The following is a 22,296-nucleotide window of genomic DNA, read 5'->3' as shown; positions in this document are numbered from 1 at the left end:
ATATTACAAGAGACTAGAGAGAGAGAGGTGCAAAGAGAGGGAGAGAGGGAGAGAGTGAGAAAGAGAGGTAATGAGAAAGGGAGAGAGGGAGGGAGAGGGGAGAGGGAGAGAATGGGAGAGAGACACCCAAGAGAAGGAGAGAGTATGATATAGAGAACAAGGATGAGAGGGAGAGACTTCAGAGATAAAGAATGGGAGAGAGAGAGAGAGAGAGAGAGAGAGAGGTGGGGAGGTAGGGAGAGAGTGGGAAAGAGATACACTTGACAGAGGAGGAGAGTGAGATAGAGAGATAGAGGTAGATAGGGAGAGAGACTTAAGAGAGAGAGAGAGAGAGAGAGAGAGAGAGAGAGAGAGAGAGAGAGAGAGAGAGAGAGAGAGAGTTGATAGAAGAGGAGAGAGAGAGAGAGAGATAAAGGTTGATAGCTAGAGATGTGATAGAGAGAAGGAGAGAGACTTGAGAGAAAGAGAAATGGAGTGAGAGGGGGAGAGAGAAAGAGAGTTAGAGGGAAAGAAATACTTAACAAAGGAAGAGAAAGGGAGGGGGAGGGAGAGGGAGAGAATGAGAGAGAGAGACACTTAAGAGAGGGGGTGAGAGTGAGAGATAGAGATATTTGAGAGAGGGAGAGAAAGAGAGGGATATATGAAAGAGAGAAAGAGGGTGAGGGAGATAAGAAAGAGATAGAGAGATACCTAAGAGAGGGAAGAAAGTAGAGAGGGAGATGCCTAAGAGACAAAAAGGTAGGGGTTAAGGAAGAGAGAGGGGGAATGTAGGGAAGAGATGAGAGACATAATGCTGATATGAGCATGCTGATTACTGAAATTTGACTAAGTCTGAAATTTATAAGAATACTCAAAAAACTAGAATCTGCATTATAACTCTTAGAGATCTGGAACCACTCTCAAACATCCTAACAATATATACATAAAATATAACTTTAAGTATACGAAAGATAAAAGACAAAGAGAAATGTCATTTAAAGTATAAGAAAGATAAAAGACAAAGAGAAATGTCACTTATACTTAAATGTTATATTTTATGTATATATCCTACTAAAAAACCTAATGGAATGTAAGTGAATTGCATTTTATTGACAGACAGAACCTCGTACGCGGTTTTAGTTTTTAAATTGTGTACGTGGTTAGTATGCTTTAAACCGCGTATGTGGTTAGTATTCTTTAAACCACGTACACAGTTAGTATGTTTTAAACCACGCACGTGGTTTAGATTTGGTTAGGCTCAGCAAAACAAGCCTAAATGCGTATGGGGTTCTTTAAATTTGAAATACCATGTGCACGTTTTGGTGTTTTTCATGTTTTTTTTTTGGTGTGTCCACTTTTTTGACCACCATCTTTGTGCACTTATCCTCCCTCTAAATATATTTTTCTCTCTCTCTCTCTCTCATTATTTCTCTCTTAAGTCTCTCTCCCTCTCACCATCTATATCTCTTTCTCTCTCTCTCCTCATCTCTCGGGTTTTTCTCTCTCTCATTCTCTCCCTCCCCCTCCCTTTCTTTTTTTCTCAATTGTCTCTCTCTCTCACTTTTCCTCTAGATCTCTTTCCCTCTCTCCCTCCCACTCACATTCTATTTCTCTCTCAAGTCTCTCTCTCTCACCCTTTATCTATATCTCTCTCTTTCCCTCTCTCAGGTGTCTCTCTCTCCCATTCTCTCCCTCTCTAACCCCATCACACCTCTCTCTCTCTCTCTCTCTCTCTCTTATTCTCTCTTAAATGTTATATTTTATGTATATATTGCATTTTTGAATAGAGAGAGAGGGGGGGATTGAATTTATGCTCATGGAATACATTTAGCTTACACCAAATGCAAAGATTTCATTTTTGAAATTTTGTGCATGTCAAATTTGGCACACGCCATATTCAACATATGCCAAAGTAACTGACTTGGTAAAGCCCAAGCCTTATGCTTGGATTTTCCTTAGGCATCCAACCCAAAGAATTGGATGCCCTTCTTAGACCTAAGATGTGTTTTCCATCAAACATTGAAAATTTTCTAGCTTTTTTGTTCATGCTCTCCATCAGGTTTGCACGAGTTTCAATGCAAATAAAAAAACACCATACAATCATCAAGCTCTCTCTTAGCTATCTAGCCATATAATTCTTTACAAATTTTGATAATGTTAAGGTCTTCATCTCTAATTTCTTTTGTTAATGTGTTTGTTTTTTGTTAAAAACATGGCATATTTTGGGCATAAATTTTTACTCATTTATCAAATTTTGAAACAAATTAAATTTTTAGAAACTAGACTCCATTCTACACAATTTTTTAAAAAAATTAAAAAATTGACATTTGATTAGTTTTCACTATTTTGGGGGGGGAGCATGCTCAAATTTCTATTTTTCAAGATGTGTCCACTTTAAAAATTTGTAAAAATTCAAATATTCATCAAAAAATTAGCCGAAAAATCCAACATAAACTTCAATGTGTTGGCTACTTTCTTAGTGGAGCGATTTACAAAATTATTAAAAACTGTTAACATTATAGGGGCACCATATTTGGTGCTATGTTGTGTTTTTTCTAGAAAAATAGGACCAATAAATGCGGTGCTCTTTTTTGAAACCTTTAATCTCCACCATTTTCAAAACAAATTAGTAGTTTGGAAAGTAGATTCAGAGCACTTCAACTTTTGTTCTTGTTGCATCTTCAAATTTTGATTGTACCTATCTTCAATTTCTCGTCGAAGCTTAGATTTTGTTGATTTAAAAAAAAAGTGGCATCTTAAGACCCCTTTTTGGTCCCCCATCTTTGTGCACTTACCCAAGTATTTAGGTGCATTGCCTCTCACACCTATGCAACTGGGAGCCCCTTTCCATTAATAGGGCATAGATTTTATTGATGAAATCAGTGAGAGATTTGGTGGAGGATACAAATTGATCTTGGTTGCCACTAACTGCTATACTAAGTGGATTAAAGATTTTCCTAAAAGGAAAGCAACAAAGAAAGTAGTTATTGATTTCATCTTGGATAATATTGTTACCAAATTTAGAGTACAAGGTTAATAATGGAAAATGCTATGTGCTTCATATGTGAAGAGTTTACTTATTTCCACAACTTTTGCATGAATATGTCATATTCTTGTTGGCATTTGTGTTGAGTATGTTGACATGATGATATTATGTTGTCATTGATGTCAATATGTTGGAGAGTGAACCGACAATATGTTGAAATGTGAACCAGTTCAATGTGGTGAACTGGTATATGTGCAAAGAAGTGAACATGTATATTGAAGCTAAACAGTTGGCAAAGTGAACCAGTATAGTGGTATAAACTAGTATATTGAGCAATATGTGAAGTGGCATGTATGTCCAAGAGAACCAGTATGATGAAATATGAACCGGCATAATGTTCTCTATGAAGACATAACATGATATGACTACCGGTTGGTAGTCTTAGCTTAAGGGTTTCCGATTGAAGTGTTCCAAGCCTATGTGATTCAACCGATGACATTGTGTGATGAGTTAGCATTGTAATGAAGATCCGATTGTGTTGCCACGTCAGCTTGAGCGCGTGAAGGATCTTGCATGAAGAAGATCGATCCTATCTACCTCGGGAAAATGTGAAGTCTCTGTAAATGGTGGAGAACGCATGATGGGTTACAAGCCACCACAAAAATGGTGAAGAATGATCGATGGAGAATGTCTAGAGATATGTTCAAGACTTTTGTATTCAAATACAAAGTATTCAATGGCCAGGATTGAACCGCCTGAATTGCTTAACCTAAATGTTTAAGGTTTAGGGTTTATGCTACCAACCTATCTGTTTCTTATAAGGTCAATGTTGTATTTCATGCTGAGGTTGTTGGCAAATGGTGTGTGTGTATCTAAGTGAAGGGTTACATGATTCTTGCCAGACCAGATGAGATAAGAGGATTGATTCCTACATTGTGTGTGTGTAGAAGGGAGGAACCTAAGCGAATCTGCATTAGGCATTGAGTGCTATTATCAAATCATTGCAATACCTATCGATCCTTAAACACTTCAATAGTTGGAAAATCCCTTAACCGAGTAGCTTTAATTAGCTTGTTGTAAATCCTTTAATAGGGTGACTCAAACTAGTTGAGTTCTTGAAATCCTCTACCAAGGTAACCTCTAACAGGGTTTAACCCCTAACCGGGTGATCCCTAACAGGATCAGTTCCTAGCAGAACCTGTTGTAACAGTCTTTAACCGGACTAGGCTCCTAACAGAGTGGACTTCTAAAGAGTTCAAAAGCAGCTTGTGGGTATTCATCCCCACCATGGTTTTTCCCAGTTGGGTTTCCACGTGAAAAATCCGTGTGACATGTGTAGTATTTTTCATGTGATGATTTAAGTGATTTGTGTCTGAAGGTAATTCATGTTGAGCTAGCTGTTATTATATTTCTGATGATAGATTACCTATTCATGCATAAGGATGAAATGGAAGTGTAGTATTAAGTTTAGTGGAAAGCTAAGCGATCAACTAGTTAATGCTTGTCACAGCTATTCAGCTTTCTAGTTGCACTCTGTTTCAGACTGGTGTTACTGTCTATCAGACATTTGTAGTGTTTGCAGTCAAACCAGTTCGGGGAGAGATCTTGTGACTGTATTGATTCACCCCCCCCCTCTCAGTACTGGTTTGGTACTTATTGTTCATCATTGAGTTATAAATTGGTATCAGAGCATCCTCTAGGTCCTCTATGTTGTAAGCTTAACCACTTGAGAGAAAGATCCTATTGTAACAATGAAGAGAGAAGGTCCAAAGTTCAAAAGAGATAACTACAAATTTTGGAAGGAAAGAATGAAGATTTTTATCAAAAGCATGGGTACTCAACACCAAAGCTATGTTGAGAATGTTTTTGTTATTCCTACTGGTACTCTCACCGATGATCAAAAGAGAGAAATACAGGAAAATGGGGAAGTCATGGAAGCCCAAATAAGCAACTTATTTGACATTGAGTTTATTGATGTCTGGGATAAAGATAATCCCAAAGAAGTATGGGACACTCTTGAGAATATCTATGGTGGTGATGCGCATGTAAAACAAGCTAAGGAAGAAAGCCTTAGAGGGAAGTTTGAAGACATGTGGATGGTTGAAGGTGAGACCATTCAATAGTATGGAATAAGGATCAAAACTGTTGTTGGAGATATCAAGAGTGCAGGTGGTAAAATGGAAGATTCCACTATGGTAAGCAAAGTTCTAAGATCCTTATTACCGATCTATGCAATAAGGGTTGCTGCTATTCAGTTGTTGAGATCAATAGACAAGACTAAGGTATCCCTAGACTCCATCATTGCAAAGTTGACAGCCTATGAGCTAAATAATTTTGATGGCAGTGTTCAAAAGACTGAATCAGATTTTAGAGCTTCTGCTGTACCATCCAGAAAAGGAAAAGGAGACCAATGGTGAACCAAGATAGAGCTAAGAAATGGATGATGAGGAGATCCTAATGGAATTTGAAGCTCTTCTTGCTAGGAAAAATCCTAAAGGAAGTGGTAAATACAAAGGTAATCTCCCTTTGAAAAGATTTTCTTGTAATCGGATAGGACATATTGCTATAAACTGTCCTAATGGTGACAACAAGGACAAACCAGAGAGATTAAATAAGTTCAAAGGAGGAAACCGGAGAAACTATTTTGTTGCAGTTGATGAAGGTGTCATAGATGAGGAATCAGAATATGAAGAGAATGAAGATATTGTGTTTGTTACAGTAAAGGAAGATGTGTCAGACAAGAAGGCTCTTGTCTCCTACTTTGATAATTCTAATGAGTGGATTATTGACAGTAGTTGTTCTCACCATATCATTGGTGACCAGAGAAATTTTCTATCTTTGGAAGAATATGATGGTGGTGTGGTTTGCTCTGGTAATGATGCACCATGTATGGTTAAAGGTAGAGGGTCCATCTCTCTGAATGGAAAGAGCAGTGCTGACAATGTGTATTGGGTGGAAGGTCTTAGACACAATCTATTGAGTGTTGCCCAGCTGAATGATAGTGCACTAACTCTAGAATTCAAAAATGGAGCATGCAAAATCAAAGGAAAGAATGGTGAATTGATGGCAACCGATATGCAGACCAAAGGTAACTTATTTTAGCTGAATGCAAATGTAAGTACATGTCTTATGGTTAAATTTGATGATAGCTGGATATGGTATAGAAGACTCTACCATGTAAACTTTGATAACATTGTAAAGGTAAGTAATACCAAGGCAGTCAGAGGATTGCCGGTGCTGAGCAAACCGGAAAATCCTTTGTGAAGAGAGTGTCAACTGGGGAAAATGTCTTCCTCAACTTTCAAAGGTAAATCTTTCACATCAAACAATTTACTTGATCTTGTGCATACTGATTTGTGTGGTCCTATGAAAACTAGGAGTGTGCAGGTAGATAGGTATTTTATGATTCTTACAGATGATTTCTCAAGAATGATGTGGGTCACATTCTTGAAGGATAAGTTTGAAGCCTTTGGAAAGTTCAAAGCCTTCAGAGCATTGGCAGAAAAGGAAAGTGGTAGAAGAATCAAATGCCTTAGAACTGATCAAGGAGGGTAATTCACTTCCGGTGAATTCAACAGATACTATGAAGAGAATGGAATTAAGAGGCAACTATCTGCCCCCCAGACTCCACAATAAAATGGCTTAGTAGAGAGAAACAACCAAACTGTGGTTGAAGCTGCTAAAACTACGTTGATCCAAGGAAAAGTTGCTCACACCTTTTGGAGAGAAGCGGTGAGCACTGCAGTATACACAATGAACAGGGTACTCATCAAGAAAGGAAAGGATAAGAATCCTTATGAGTATTGAACTGGTAAGACAACAGTGGTAAGCTACTTTAGAATGTTTGGTAGCAGATGTTATATCAAGAGAAGTGAACATCAGAGAAAGTTCGATGCAAAATGTGATGAAAGAATATTCCTAGGATATTCCACCAAGAGCAAAGCTCTCAAATTTTTCAACAACAGGACTCATAGAATTGTTAAAAGCTTCAATGTTACAGTTGATGAAAATTCTTGATAACCTGAGGAAACCGACAGTAAGCAAGTAAGAGATGAACCGGTAGTAACCTTCTAGGACCGGTTGCTAATTAGCCAAGTACCAGTAATAGTGTTCCTACACAGGTAGATGCTAATGTTGATGAAGACGAGGATGAAGAAGAAAAGTAGGAGGAATTAGTCAAGAGCATTCCTCGATATGTCAAATTGAATCATGATCCAAAGAAGATCATAGAAGATAAGGATGTAGGAATCCTTACAAGAAGAAAGGTCAGAGAGAATTCTTGTATGATCTCTGAATTTGAGCCTAAATCATTCAAAGAGGCACATAGAGATGAAGAGTGGATCAAGGCAATGGAGCAGGAACTTGACTAGATAGAGAGGAATGGTACATGGTCTTTGGTACCCAGACCGGAGCATAAAAATGTCATTGGTACCAAATGGGTTTTCAGAAACAAGTTGAATGAGGATGGCACAGTGGTAAGGAACAAAGCCAGACTAGTATGTAAAGGATATGCTCAAGAAGAAGGAGAAGACAATGGAGAAACCTTTGCCCCAATAGCCAGATTGGAAGGAGTGTGTATGCTTCTTGCATATGCAGCTTTTAAAGGATTCAAGGTATACCAAATGGATGTGAAATCTACATTCCTAAATGGAATACTTGAAGAGGAGGTGTATATAGAGCAACCAGATGGGCTTGCCCTATCAGAAGACAGTGACATGGTGTGTAGGCAACATAAAGCCTTGTATGGACTGAAGCAGGCACCTAGAGCATGATATGAATGCTTGCACTCCCATCTTGTGAAGATTGGATTTAAAAGAACAAGTGAAGAGAGCAATATCTACTTGAAATCAGAAGGAGGTCAGATTTTGATCTGTGAAGTATTTGTTGATGACATTATCATTGGAGGTGATGACAAGACGAGTCATGAATTTGCTGATGAGATGAAAAAGGAGTTTGAAATGTCACTCATAGGGGAGATTAAGTTCTTCATTGGACTACAGATTCAACAAATGAAAGATGGAATCTTTATTACTCAGTGCAAGTATGTCATAGAGGTGTTGAAGACCTTTGGCATGGAAGATAGTAAACCAGTTGGTACACCAATGGTGACCGGTTGTAAGCTATCAAAAGAAGATGACTCAGCAATGGTAAATGAGAAAGATTACCAATCAATGATTTGTAAGTTACATTATGTAGTGCATAGCAGACCAAACATTGCACATGCAGTGGGTATTACCACTTGGTTTCAGCAAAGCCCTAGAGAATCCCACTTGGTAGTAGTCAATCGGATTCTTAGATATTTGAAGGGAACTATTGACTATGGGTTATGGTATCCATTCAATAATGATTTCAACTTGAAAGTGTTAACAAATGCTGATTGGGCTGGTAATGTAGATGACCTGAAGAGCACAACTGGTGGTGCATTCTTCCTTGGTGGTAGACTGGTCTCATGGATGAGTAAAAAGTAGAGCTATATCTCTTAGTCTACAGCAGAAGTGGAGTATGTTGCAACTTTTATGAACTACACCCAAACTATTTGGTTGAAGCATGTATTGAACGACTTGAAAGTTCCTGTATCTGAACCCATAAGCATATTTTGTGACAATACAAATGTAATTAACATTTCCAAGAATCCAATTTTGTATGCTAGAACCAAGCACTTTGAGCTCAAGTATCATTTCTTGAGGGAAAAGGTTCAGAACAAGGAGGTTGTGTTGGAACATGTTTCCAGTAAGGAGCAGTTAGCAGATATAATCACCAAGCCTCTACCAAAGGCTTCATTTACCTATTTAAGAGGTGAACTGAAAGTATGTACTCCACATTAGTCAGGTATTGCAGTGTCCAAATTTTTACGGATTGATGTGTTGAAGGATGCTACTCCTAAGGGGGAGCAACATAGTGGAAAAGGAGAAGCTTGTGCCTCCACTTTGGCATTGTTGTCAAAGGGGGAGAATATGTGAAGTGGAGAAGATATCCACATCAATGGGGAGAAGATATCCATAGTAATGGGGAGAAGATGTGATGTAGAAAGAGAGATCTTTGTATATTGCCATCAATGCCAAAGGGGGAGATTGTTGGCATTTGTGCTGAGTATGTTGACATGATGATATTATATTATCATTGATCTCAATATGTTGGAGAGTGAACTGGCAATATGCTGAAATGTGAATTGGTACAATGTGGTGAATCCGTATATGTGCAAAGAAGTGAACAGGTATATTGAAGCTAAACAGTTGGCAAAGTGAACCGGTATAGTGGTATAAACCAGTATATTGAGCAATAGGTGAAGTGGTATGTTTGTCCAAGAGAACCGGTATGATGAAATATGAACCTGCATATGGAATGTTCTCTATGAAGACCTAACATGATATAACTATCAGTTAGTAGTCTTTGCTTAAGGGTTTCCGGTTGAAGTGCTCCAAGCCTGTGTGATTCAACCAATGGCATTGTGTGATGAGTTAGCATTCTAATGAAGATCCGATCATGTTGCCAAGTCAGCTTGAGTGCATGGAGGATCTTGCATGAAGAAGATCAATCCTATCTACCTCGGGAATATGCAAAGTCTCTATAAACAGTGGAGAACACGTGATGAGTTACAAGCCACCATGAAAATGGTCAAGAATGAATGATGGAGAATGTCTTGAGATATGTTCAACACTTTTGTATTCAAATGCAAAGTGTTCAATGGCTAGGATTGAACCACCTGAATTGCTTAACCTAAATGTTTAGGGTTTAGGGTTTATGCTATCTATTTCCAATAAGCTCGATGTTGTGTTTCATGCTCAGGTTGCTGGCAAATGATGTGTGTGTATCTAAGTGAAAAGATACATGATTCTTGCCAGACCAGATGAGATGACAGGATTGATTCCTGCATTGTGTGTGCAGAAGGAAGGAACTTAAGCGGATCTGCATTAGGCATTGAGTGCTATTATTAGATCATTGTAATACCTATTGATCTTTAACCACTTCAATAGTTGGAAAATCCCTTAACTGGGTAGCTTTAATCAACTTTTTGTAAATCCTTTAACATGGTGACTCAAAATAATTGAGTTCTTGACATCCTCTAACAAGGTAACCTCTAACAGGGTTTAATCGTTAACCGGGTATTTAGCCATCCCTTAACCGGGTGATCCCTAATAGGATCGGTTCCTAGCAGAACCTATTGTAACAGTCTTTAATCTGACTAGGCTCCTAACAGAGTGGATTTCTAAAGAGTTCAAAAGTAGCTTGTGGGTATTCATCCCCACTGTGGTTTTTCCCAATTGGATTTCCACATGAAAAATCTGTGTCATGTGTAGTATTTTTCATGTGATGATTTAAGTGATTTGTATCTGAAGGTAAACCATGCTGAGCTAGCTGTTATTATATTTCTGATGATAGATTACCTATTCATGCACAAGGGTGAAATGGAAGTGTAGTATTAAGTTGAGTGGAAAGCTAAGTGATCAACTGGTTAATGCTTGTCATAGTTATTCTTAGCTTTACCAGTTGCACTCTGTTTCAGACCGGTGTTACTGTATGTCAGACATTTGCAATGTTTGCAGTCAATCCGGTTCAGAGAAAGATCTTGTGACTGTACTGATTCACCCCCTCTCTTAGTACCGGTTTGGTACTTATTATTCATCATTGAGTTATCAATTGGTATCAGAGCATCGTCTAGGTCCTCTATGTTGTAAGCTTAACCGCTTGAGGGAAAGATACTATTGTAATGATGAAGAGAGATAGTCCAAAGGTCAATAGAGATAACTTCAAATTTTGGAAGGACATAATGAATATTTACATCAGAAGCATGGGTGCTCAACACTGGATCTATGTTGAGAATGTTTTTGTTATTCCTACCGGTACTCTCACCGATGATCAAAAGAGAGAAATATAGGAGAATGGGCAAGTCATGGAAGCCCTAATCAGTAACTTATCTAATATTGAATATATTGACGTCCAAGATAAAGATAATCCCAAAAAAGTATGGGAAACTCTTGAGAATATCTATGGTGGTGATGAGCATGTAAAACAAGCTAAGGAAGAAAGCCTTAGAGGGAAGTTTGAAGACATGCAGATGGTTGAAGGTGAGACCATTCAATAGTATGAAATAAGGATCAAAACTATTGTTGGAGATATCAAGAGTGCAGGTGGTAAAATGGAAGATTCCACTGTGGTAAGCAAAGTTCTAAGATCCTTATTACCGGTCTATGCAATAAGGGTTGCTGCTATTCAGGAGTTGAGATCAATAGACAAGACTAAGGTAACCCTAGACTCCATCATTGCAAAGTTGACAGCCTATGAGCTAAATAGTTTTGATGGCAGTATTCAAAACACTGAATCAACTTTTAGAGCTTCTACTGTACCATCCAGAAAAGGAAAAGATGCAAGCACCAATGGTGAACCAAGATAGAGCAGAGAAATGGATGATGAGGAGATCCTGATGGAATTTGAAGCTCTTCTTGCTAGGAAACTTCCTAAAGGAACCAGTAAGTACAGAGGTAAGCTCCCTTTGAAATGCTTTTCTTGTAATTGGATAGGACATATTGCTATAAGCTATCCTAATGGTGACAACAAGGACAAACTGGAGAGATTCAAGAAATTCAAAGGAGGAAACTGGAGAAAGTGTTTCGTTGCAGATGATGAAGGAGTCATAGATGAGGAATCAGAAGATGAAGAGAATGAAAATATTGTGTTTGTTGTAGTAAAGGAAGATGTGTCAGACAAGAAGACTCTTGTCTCCTGCTTTGATGATTCTAATGAGTGGATTATTGACAGTGGCTGTTCTCACCATATTACTGGTGACCGGAGCAAGTTTCTATCTTTGGAAGAATATGATGGTGGTGTGGTTCGCTTTGGTAATGATGCACCATGTATGGTTAAAGGTAGAGGGTCCATCTCTCTGAATGGAAAGAGTAGTGCTGACAATGTGTATTGGGTGGAAGGTCTTAGACACAATATATTGAGTGTTGCCTAGCTGAATGATAGTGGACTCAATCTACAATTCAAAAATGGATCGTGCAAAATAAAAGAAAAGAATGTTGAATTGATGGCCACCCATATGTAGACCAAAGGTAACTTATTTCAGCTGAATGCAAATGTACGTACATGTCTTATGGCTAAATTTGATGATAGCTAGATATGGCATAGGAGACTCTGCCATGTAAAATTTGATAACATTGTAAAGGCCAGTAAGACTAAGGCAGTCAGAGGATTGTCGGTGCTGAGCAAACTAGAAAATTCTTTGTGCAGAGAATGTCAACTAGGGAAAATGTCTTCCTCAACTTTCAAAGGTAAATCTTTCACAACAGACAATTTACTTGATCTTGTGCATACTGATTTGTGTGGTCCTATGAAAACTAGGAGTGTGTAGGGAGATATGTATTTTATGATTCTTATAGATGATTGCTCAAGAATGATGTGGGTCACATTCTTGAAGGACAAGTTTGAAGCCTTTGGAAAGTTCAAAGCCTTCAGAGCATTGGTAGAAAGGGAAAGTGGTAGAAGAATCAAATGCCTTAGAACTGATCAAGGAGGAGAATTCACTTCCGATCAATTCAAAAAATATTGTGAAGAGAATGGCATCAAAAGCCAATTGTTTGCCTCCCGGACTCCATAGCAGAATGGCTTAGCAGAGAGAAACAACCGAACTATGGTTGAAGCAGCTAGAACTATGTTGATCCAAGGAAAAGTTGCTCACACCTTTTGGAGAGAAGGGGTGAGCACTGCAGTATACACAATGAACTGGGTACTCATCAAGAATGGAAAGGATAAGACTCCTTATGAGTATTGGACTGGTAAGACACCTATGGTAAGTTACTTTAGAATGTTTGGTAGAAAATGTTATATCAAGAGAAGTGAACATCAGAGCAAGTTCGATGCAAAATGTGATGAAGGAATATTCCCAGGATATTCCACCAAGAGCAAAGCTCTCAAATGTTTCAACAACAGGAGTCAGAAAATTGTTGAAAGCATCAATGTTAGAGTTGATGAAAATTCTAGAAAACCTAAGGAAATCGGCAGTAAGCCAGTAAGAGATGAACCAATAGTAACCTTCTGGGAACCAGTTGCTAATTAGCCAAGTACTAGTAATAGTGTTCCTACACTAGTAGATGTTGATGCTGATGAAGATGAGGATGAAGAAGAAAAGCAAGAGGAATCAGTCAAGAGCATTTCTCGATATGTCAAACTGAATCATGATCCAAAGTAGATCATAGGAGATAAGGATGCAGGAATCCTTACAAGAAGAAAGGTCAGAGAGAATTCTTGTATGATCTCTGAATTTGAGCCTAAATCATTCAAAGAGGCACATAAAGATGAAGAGTAGATCAAGGCAATGGAGGAGGAACTTGACTAGATAGAGAAGAATGGTACATGGTCTTTGGTACCCAGACCGGAGCATAAAAATGTCATTGGTACCAAATGGGTTTTCAGAAACAAGCTAAATGAGAATGGCATAGTGGTAAGGAACAAAGCCAGACTAGTATGTAAAGGATATGCTCAAGAAGAAGGAGAAGACTATGGAGAAACCTTTGCCCCAGTAGCCAGATTGGAAGGAGTGTGTATGCTTCTTGGATATGCAGCTTTTAAAGGATTCAAGGTATACCAAATGGATGTAAAATCTGCATTCCTAAATGGAATACTTGAAGAGGAGGTGTATATAGAGCAACCAAATGGGTTTGCCCTATCAGAAGATAGTGACATGGTGTGTAGGCTATGTAAAGCCTTGTATGGACTGAAGCAGGCACCTAGAGCATGGTATGAATGCTTGCACTCCCATGTTGTGAAGATTGGATTTGAAAGAACAAGTGAAGATAGCAATATCTACTTGAAATCAGAAGGAGATCAGATTCTAATCTATGAAGTATTTGTTGATGACATCATCTTTGGAGGTGATGACAAGATGAGTCATGGATTTGCTAATGAGATGAAAAAGGAGTTTGAAATGTCACTCATAGGGGAGATTAAGTTCTTCACTGAACTACAGATTCAATAGATGAAAGATGGAATCTTTATTACTTAGTCCAAGTATGTCAAAGAGGTGGTGAAGACCTTTGGCATGGAAGATAGTAAACTGGTTGGTACACTAATGGTGACCAGTTGTAAGCTATCAAAAGAAGATGACTCAGTGGTGGTAAATGAGAAGGATTACCGATCAATTATTGGTAAGTTGCATTATGTAGTACATAGCAGACCAGACATTGCACATGCAGTGGGTATTACTGCTCGGTTTCAGCAAAGCCCTAGAGAATCCCACTTGGTAGCAGTCAATTGGATTCTTAGATATCTGAAGGGAACTATTGACTATGGGTTATGGTATCCATACAATAATGATTTCAACCTGAAGGTATTCATAGATGCTGATTGGGCTGGTAATGTAGATGACTAGAAGAGCACAACCAGTGGTGCATTCTTCCTTGGTGGTAGACTAGTCTCATGGATGAGTAAAAGGCAGAGTTGTATCTCTCAGTCTACAACAGAAGCGGAGTATGTTGTAGCTTTTATGAACTGCACCTAGACTATTTGGATGAAGCATGTATTGAATGGCTTCAAAGTTCCTGTATTTGAACTAGTAAGCATGTTTTGTGACAATACAAGTGCAATTAACATTTCCAAGAATCCAATTTTGCATGCTAGAACCAAGCACTTTGAGCTCAAGTATCATTTCTTGAGCGAAAAGGTTCAGAACAAGGAGGTTGTGTTGGAACATGTTTCCAGTAAGGAGCAGTTAGCAGATATATTCACCAAGCCTCTACCAAAGACTTCATTTACATATTTAAGAGGTGAATTAGAGGTGTTGCCCCTTCAAGAGATGAACTGAAAGTATGTACTCCACATCAGTCAAGTATTGTAGTGTCCAAATTTTTCCAGATTGATGTGTTGAAGGATGCTACTCCTCAGGGGGAGCAACACAGTGGAACATGAGAAGGTTGTGCCTCCACTTTGGCATTGTTGTCAAAGGGGGAGACGATATGAAGCAGAGAAGATATCTGCAAGAATGGGGAGAAGATATCCGCAGCAATGGGGAGAAGATGTGATGCAAAAAGAGAGATCTTTGTATATTGCCATCAATGCCATAGGGGGAGATTGTTGGCATTTGTGTTGAGTATGTTGACATGATTATATTATGTTGTCATTGATGGCAATATGTTGGAGAGTGAACCGACAATATGCTAAAATGTGAACCGGTACAATGTGGTGAACCGGTATATGTGCAAAGAAGTGAATAGGTATATTGAAGCTAAACAGTTGGCAAAGTGAACCGGTAGAGTGGTATAAACTGGTATATTGAGCAATAGGTGAAGTGGTATGTTTGTCCAAGAGAACTGGTATGATGAAATATGAACCGACATATGGAATGTTCTCTATGAAGACTTAACATGATATGACTACTGGTTGGTAGTCTTAGCTTAAGGGTTTCCAGTTGAACTGTTCCAAGCCTGTTTGATTCAACCGATGACATTGTGTGATGAGTTAGCATTGTAATGAAGATACGATTGTGTTGCCACATCAGCTTGAGCACGTGAGGGATCTTGCATGAAGAATATCGATCCTATCTACCTCAGGAATATGTGAAGTCTCTGTAAACAGTGGAAAACGCGTGATGGGTTGCAAGGCGCCATGAAAACGGTAAAGAATGAACAATGGAGAATGTCTTGAGATATGTTCAAGACTTTTGTATTCAAATGCAAAGTGTTCAATGGCCAGGATTGAACTGCCTAAATTGCTTAACCTAAATGTTTAGGGTTTAGGGTTTATGCTACCGACCTATCTGTTTCCTATAAGGTCGATGTTGTGTTTCATGTTGAGGTTGTTGGCAAATGGTGTGTGTGTATCTAAGTGAAGAGATACGTGATTCTTGCCAAACCAGATGAGATAAGAGGATTGATTCCTGCATTGTGTGTGTGTAGAAGGAAGGAACTTAAGCGGATCTGTTTTAGGCATTGAGTGCTATTATCAAATCATTGTAATACCTATTGATCTTTAACCACTTCAACAGTTGGAAAATCCCTTAACCGGGTAGCTTTAATTAGCTTGTTGTAAATCCTTTAATAGGGTGACTCAAACTAATTGAGTTCTTGAAATCCTCTGACAAGGTAACCTCTAACAGGGTTTAAACCTTAACTGGGTATTTAGCCATCTCTTAAATGGGTGATCCCTAACAGGATCCGTTCCTAGTAGAACCTATTGTAATAGTCTTTAACTGAACTAGGCTCCTAACAGAGTAGACTTATAAAGAGTTCAAAAGCAGCTTGTGGGTATTCATCCCCATCGTGGTTTTTTCCTGTTGGGTTTCCACGTGAAAAATCTGTGTGCCATGTGTAGTATTTTTAATGTGATGATTTAAGTGATTTGTGTCTGAAGGTAAATCATGTTGAGCTAGCTGTTATTATATTTCTGATGATAGATTACCTATTCATGCATAAGGGTGAAATGGAAGTGTAGTATTAAGTTGAGTGGAAAGCTAAGTGATGAACTGGTTAATGCTTGTCACAATTATTCTAAGCTTTACCAGTTGCACTTTATTTCAGACCGGTGTTACTGCCTGTTAGAAATTTGTAGTGTTTGTAGTCAAACCAGTTCGGGGAAAGATCTTGTGACTGTATTGATTCAGCCCCCCCTCTTAGTACCGGTTTGGTACTTATTGTTCATCATTGAGTTATCAATTCTTCACTCTATCACCCACAAAGGAATGGCCAAGATGAATCCAACAATAAGAGTCTTATGAAAATCATTAGGAGAATGTTGGAAAAGAACAAGAACAATTGGGACTCAAAGTTTAGACTATAGGGCTAGTTTTTAAAAAATGTGAAAAAAAGAGAAAAAACCTTTGATGAGTTTTTAGACTTCATCTAGCGGAATCCCATGTAGGACCCAATATTTGTTTACCTAAGTTAGTTAGGATAAAACAACATCTAGAGGAAGATCAAAATTCATACCTCATAAAATACCTTGGGTACAAACTTTTGGGGTCTCTTATTCGAATAAGCCATTGCTTAGAATTGTCAAACTTTCAGTACTAGTGGAAACAATTGAATTGATAAAAAATTCATTATCATTGAAATATAAATATAGATAAAAAATCTCAAGAGATCGCATTCTTAAACTTCCACGAAAATATCTCTACATCTTTACATAATGTTTTTAAAAGATAGACATGCAAATTTGTAATGTGCTTATTCTACTTTTATATTAACTTTGGCATTTGAAAAAGCCACCATTCATTATGTCTTTTAATTTTTATGTTTTGTTTATACTTATAACTATTATATAATTTTGTCACTTTTTAATGATTTTAATTTTAAAACTTTCAATAAATATCATTGACATAAAAATTATTCTATCCAGATATAATTTTGAAAAATGCTACTTTTAACTAGAGTCAATTAAAGTTGTTGGTCTAAAATGCATCATACCTAATACCAATCACCAATCTTTTCTTCAGAATCCAATGAATCTTACCCCAAAAAAATTGTCTTTGACATTGTTTCTACCACATGAAAACCGATACCATTGGCCCTTAATAACAATCAATTACAAAGTGCAAACCAATGAAATGTCCATTGCAGTGATGTTACACCATTCATTATAATTTTCAGGACACTAAACCATGTAAGGAAAAAACTAACTGGCTTTCGCATTGCTTTAAATGGCACTCAGACATGCATTTTATATCCAAAATGAGATAAAACACCATATTCTTTGCTGTAACAAATTGCACTATCTGAGCACATAAGTTTGTAAAATTACAATAGTCTGTCCCTTTCAGCTACAGTCTGTGGCTGTGACAGCATTGGGATCTTTGACAATTAAAAAATAAAGTTAAATTTAGTATTATTAAGTATGCATATCTACCTTTCTTCTCTGAGCTAGCTGGTATGACTGAGCTAACTACCAACTCAAGGTTTGAGCCAATCAGCTATATAACAATGAGTGTTCCATTGCTTTGTACGCTCAAATTTCTCTGTTGGGTAATAGTAGTTATTAAGAACTAGAGACTAGTGAGGCTTAAAAATGGTTGCAAGTGCTGCTACAATGCCTCATTCTGTCAATGTTCATCAGAACATACAAATGATGGAGGAAAATTCAGTTCCTCGATTGGCCACTGTTTCTGAGACTCACTCTTATGATCATATTGTGGAGAAAGAGAAAGAGATTCCAGAGATTCCTTCATATGATTATAATGTGAAGGAGGAGAAAAGTATTAGTACTAGTAAAATTCTAGTGATTGGAGGAACAGGCTATATTGGACGGTTTGTTGCTTTGGCAACTGTGGCTGCAGGCCATCATGCTTATGCTCTCATTCGGCCCACAACAGCCTCTCAGCCCACCAAAGCACAGTGCCTTCAGGAACTGAAAGATGCTGGTGTTCACATTCTCTATGTATGTATTCGCTGTCTCATTGTCATGAAGTATGTTCCGAAATGTTGACAGAAAAAAATTCTAGATTGCAATGTCTTAATTATCTGGTTTTAATGGTGAATCATGAAATATGTTCCTAAACGTTCATGTAGAAGAGTGTCTTAATTATCTGGTTTTAATGGTGAATCATGAAATATGTTCCCAAACATTCATGTAGAAGAGATTCTATATTTCAATGTCTTGGTTATCTCATTCTAGTGATGAATCATGAAATATATTTGAAGAAAAATTTCTATATTGTGAAAAATATTTACATAGTAAAACATATCAAACTAATAATAGATCATGAAGTATGTTCCCAAACATTGATGAAAAAGAAAAGAATAAAATGTTTTAATATACCCATTAATAAAAAAAAAAATTTCTCCTTTCTAGTTCAACTGTTTCATAATTGGCATGAGTGTTTTTTTCATAATTTAATGTGCACTTGTGTTTAATGGTTTCATGCAGGGGGATTTAAATGACCACCACTCCTTGGTGAAGGCCATTCAAGGCATTGATATTATTATCTCCGTTGTAGGTGGTGCTCAACTTACAGATCAGCTAAAAATTTTAGATGCCATTAAAGAAATTGGCACCGTTAAGGTTAGGGCTAGGACCATAACTTTTTTTTTTTGGTCATCTTTATTGCTCTTAAAACTAACGTGCATGTTTGATGCAGAGGTTTCTTCCTTCAGAATTCGGGCATGATATAGAAAGAACTAATCCAGTAGAGCCAGGGTTAAGCTTTTACAAAGAAAAGAGACTTGTTAGGAGGGCAATAGAGGCAGCAAACATTCCATACACTTATATCTGCTGCAATTCCATTGCTGGGTGGCCTTACTTTTATCATACCCATCCTTCTGAGCTTCCTCCACCCCAAGATCAGTTTGAAATCTATGGAGATGGAAACATCAAGGGTAAAATACTAAATAGTATCAAATTGAAAAATGATGAAATCTAAATATAGTTAGAAAGTTGTCTAATTTTTGCATGTATTGTTTTAAGCAATTTGATTAATAATTAATGCTTTTTAGATTAATGTTGCAAAGACCAGTTTAAACAACAATTATTTACTTTTTCTTATAGAAAAACTGTTACTAACATTTTGATGGCTGAAAAGTGTGATATCTTCTACTGATATTATTATTATTTTGTGGATTATTGATAACAGCGTACTTTGTGACTGGGGAAGACATTGGTAAATACACCATAAAGGCTGTGGAGGATGTCCGGACTGTTAACAAGAGTGTGCATTTCAGACCACCCAAGAATTTCCTCACACTTAATGAGCTTGCAGCAATTTGGGAGAAGAAGATTGGAAAAACTCTTCCTAGGGTTTGCATCTCAGAACAAGATCTCTTGGCCATAGCCAAAGGTATAAAACATACTACATCAATTATTCTGTGATAAATTTGGGTGTTTATTCACATGGGTACTTGAGCAGTTGACAACTGTGACAGAAAATTCTTGTGATTTGTGCAGCTAACTATATTCCAGAGAGTATAGTGGCTTCTCTGACTCATGACATCTTCATTAATGGGTGCCAATACAATTTTAAGATGGAAGAACCCAATGATTTGGAAGTTTGTGAGCTTTATCCAGAGATGGCATACACTACAGTGGAGGATTTCTTCAATGGGTACCTTTGAATTCTTATTTCAGTTCATCAGTGAGAAGATTTTATTTAATGGGTTCCTCTGAATTCTTATTTCAGTTCATCAGTCAGAAGATTTCATCAATGGGTAGCTTTGAATTCTTATTTCAGTTCAACAGTCAGAAGATTTCTTCACCATTGAATTCCTATTTCAGTTCAACAGTTAGAAGATTTCTTCACCTTTGAGTTCTTATTTTAGTTCAATCACATGATGATGCAACCTTTGAATTCCTATTTCTGTTCAATCCATGGAAGCAGCTCAACAACCTAGAAAATTTTAGGAATCAATTATTGATGTGGGGTTATTTTAATATTTCATGCGGGTCTATTTTTATTTGTGGTGTTATGCTGTTTCACCAACTAATGATTGGACAGTATTCATCAAATCAAATTTTATTCCTACTTTCTTATACGTGGATGGCTTCTGATGCTAACACCTTGATAGTTTTTTAATAATTATTTTGAAAGATAAATTTTATCTTAATAATTAATATTTGTTTGGTAGAACATGCATCTCATTCTCCACCAAACATTTTTTTTTGATATGTCACATGTTTTTTTATTAAAGTAAACAGGGTTTTGAAAAGAAATTGTTATTTTACTTCAATGTCACAGTTTTGTTTAATAAGCATAATATCCATCACTTTCATCACAAATTGAAAATCAAATATTTTCTAATAATAGATGTATTTTCTACAATTTTTGTTGTCATCTAGTTGATGTATTGAGTGAAATAGAAATTATTGAATTGAAATATTATTGACATTTTGTTTTTGGATATTTGGTTGATGTGAGAATATACAGACGTGTCTATTTTGGTTCCAAAACGACAGTACCGATTGACTAACACGCATGTTAGTCGCCCATTTTACACCGTCGATTTTGCAACATCTATTCTGACTCCAAAATGACAGTACAGATTGACTAACACGTGTGTTAGTCATGCATTTTACACCGTCGATTTTGCATGCGATTGACTAACTTATCGCTAACACGTTGTACGAAAGGTCCATTTTGGAGCATAAAGGTGTTAGTTCAATATATAGTTAATTATTAGATGTAAAATTATTTTTAGAGAAAATTCAATTATAAGTTTTGGATATAGAATATAATTTACGTAAATGTAATAGAGTTATTTAATTCTTATTGTTGAGGAGGAGACCATTTGCATGTAAGGTTTGGACACCAAACAAACATTATTCTTATAATTAAGGATGAGAAGATTCAAATATAATATTTGGATAAACAAATATTAAGTAAATATAATAGTTTTTAATCTATTCCTATTATTGAGGACATGGCATGGGTCACAATCTAGTCTTACATTAGGTTGCATCATCATGTGATGTGGTTTATTATCAAGGTAACCTTATGTAATGTAATTTTCAAAGTCTTCTACACAAATTCAATTTGAAAAAGGAAAAGAATGATGTGACTTTTGTCTTAATTAGACATTAACTAGCATACCTATCTTTAAAGGAATATAGGTAAAGTATGCTGAAAGATATCACATTTGTTCATTATTCCACTTTAAAAAGTTATTATATTGTAATGAATATTAAATTATTATTATATTATGATATTGTAATTAATATTAAATTATTATTAAGATATTACTATAATTTTATATTTTTATATTTCTATTAAACTCTTCACCAAAGCAAAAAATCTATTTAGACTACATTATTATTATTATTATATTATCATATCATTATATTATAATCTTAGATTGAGATAGAGAGAGACAAAATTGACTGATTAGTAAAACTCTGAGTAAGTGGCAGTTGAGAGGAGAAAATTGTTGGCATTTGCATGAAGATTGCATTAATGATATGTGATGTTGTCATTGATGTCAATTAACTGGTAATGATATTGTTGATATTGTTGTAATATTGTTTTCTAACCTATAGGATGAACAAGTGAAGGAAACTGTAACCGGTAGGAAGAATTTGTGAGTTGAACCGATAACCGGTAAACCCTACCTGTTGTTTTTGATAAACCCTAAACCAATTAAATTTGGTGAATAGGCTATATTGGTTTATGATCTGATGATGAGCGGCAATGATTATGACACGTATGATTATTGTATGAAAACAATTTCAAGTAATTTTGGCGCATTGATGTAACGGTTTTTGTCTAGGGAATGAGCAAGTATACTGCATATAATGCAAAGTGTGTGATGAGTTACTAATTTCGATGAAGCGGTGATCAAGGAGCGATCGAGGTTTTCTTGATTGATGTGCAGAGATTGCTATGTAATCCAACGGTCATAGAACCAACTTGTTTGTAATCT

The 22,296-nt window shown here is 36.8% G+C and overlaps 1 protein-coding gene across 1 annotated transcript; it reads left to right on the top strand.

Moving 5' to 3' along the window:
* Positions 1–17,892: 17,892 nt before the first annotated feature.
* On the top strand, positions 17,893–20,415 carry LOC131029312 (leucoanthocyanidin reductase). The gene is made up of 5 exons (XM_057959753.2): positions 17,893–18,328; positions 18,818–18,952; positions 19,029–19,266; positions 19,521–19,724; positions 19,832–20,415. The coding sequence occupies exons 1-5, from the start codon at positions 17,960–17,962 to the stop codon at positions 19,996–19,998; spliced, it is 1,113 nt and encodes a 370-aa protein (XP_057815736.1). The 5' UTR covers positions 17,893–17,959; the 3' UTR covers positions 19,999–20,415.
* The last annotated feature ends 1,881 nt before the right edge of the window (positions 20,416–22,296 follow it).

Source organism: Cryptomeria japonica, chromosome 10 (genome assembly GCF_030272615.1).
Source record: "Cryptomeria japonica chromosome 10, Sugi_1.0, whole genome shotgun sequence".
In the NCBI taxonomy this organism is placed as follows: Eukaryota; Viridiplantae; Streptophyta; class Pinopsida; order Cupressales; family Cupressaceae; genus Cryptomeria; species Cryptomeria japonica.
The sequence above is the reverse complement of the archived record's forward strand: the minus strand, read 5'-3'. Positions and strand labels throughout refer to the sequence as shown.

Coding starts and splice junctions, on each gene's coding strand:
- LOC131029312 (XM_057959753.2), top strand. CDS start 17,960: ATGGTTGCAAGTGCTGCTACAATGCCTCATTCTGTCAATGTTCATCAG. Junction 18,953..19,028: donor AAGAAATTGGCACCGTTAAG/GTTAGGGCTAGG, acceptor TGTTTGATGCAG/AGGTTTCTTCCTTCAGAATT. Junction 19,725..19,831: donor TCTCTTGGCCATAGCCAAAG/GTATAAAACATA, acceptor TGATTTGTGCAG/CTAACTATATTCCAGAGAGT.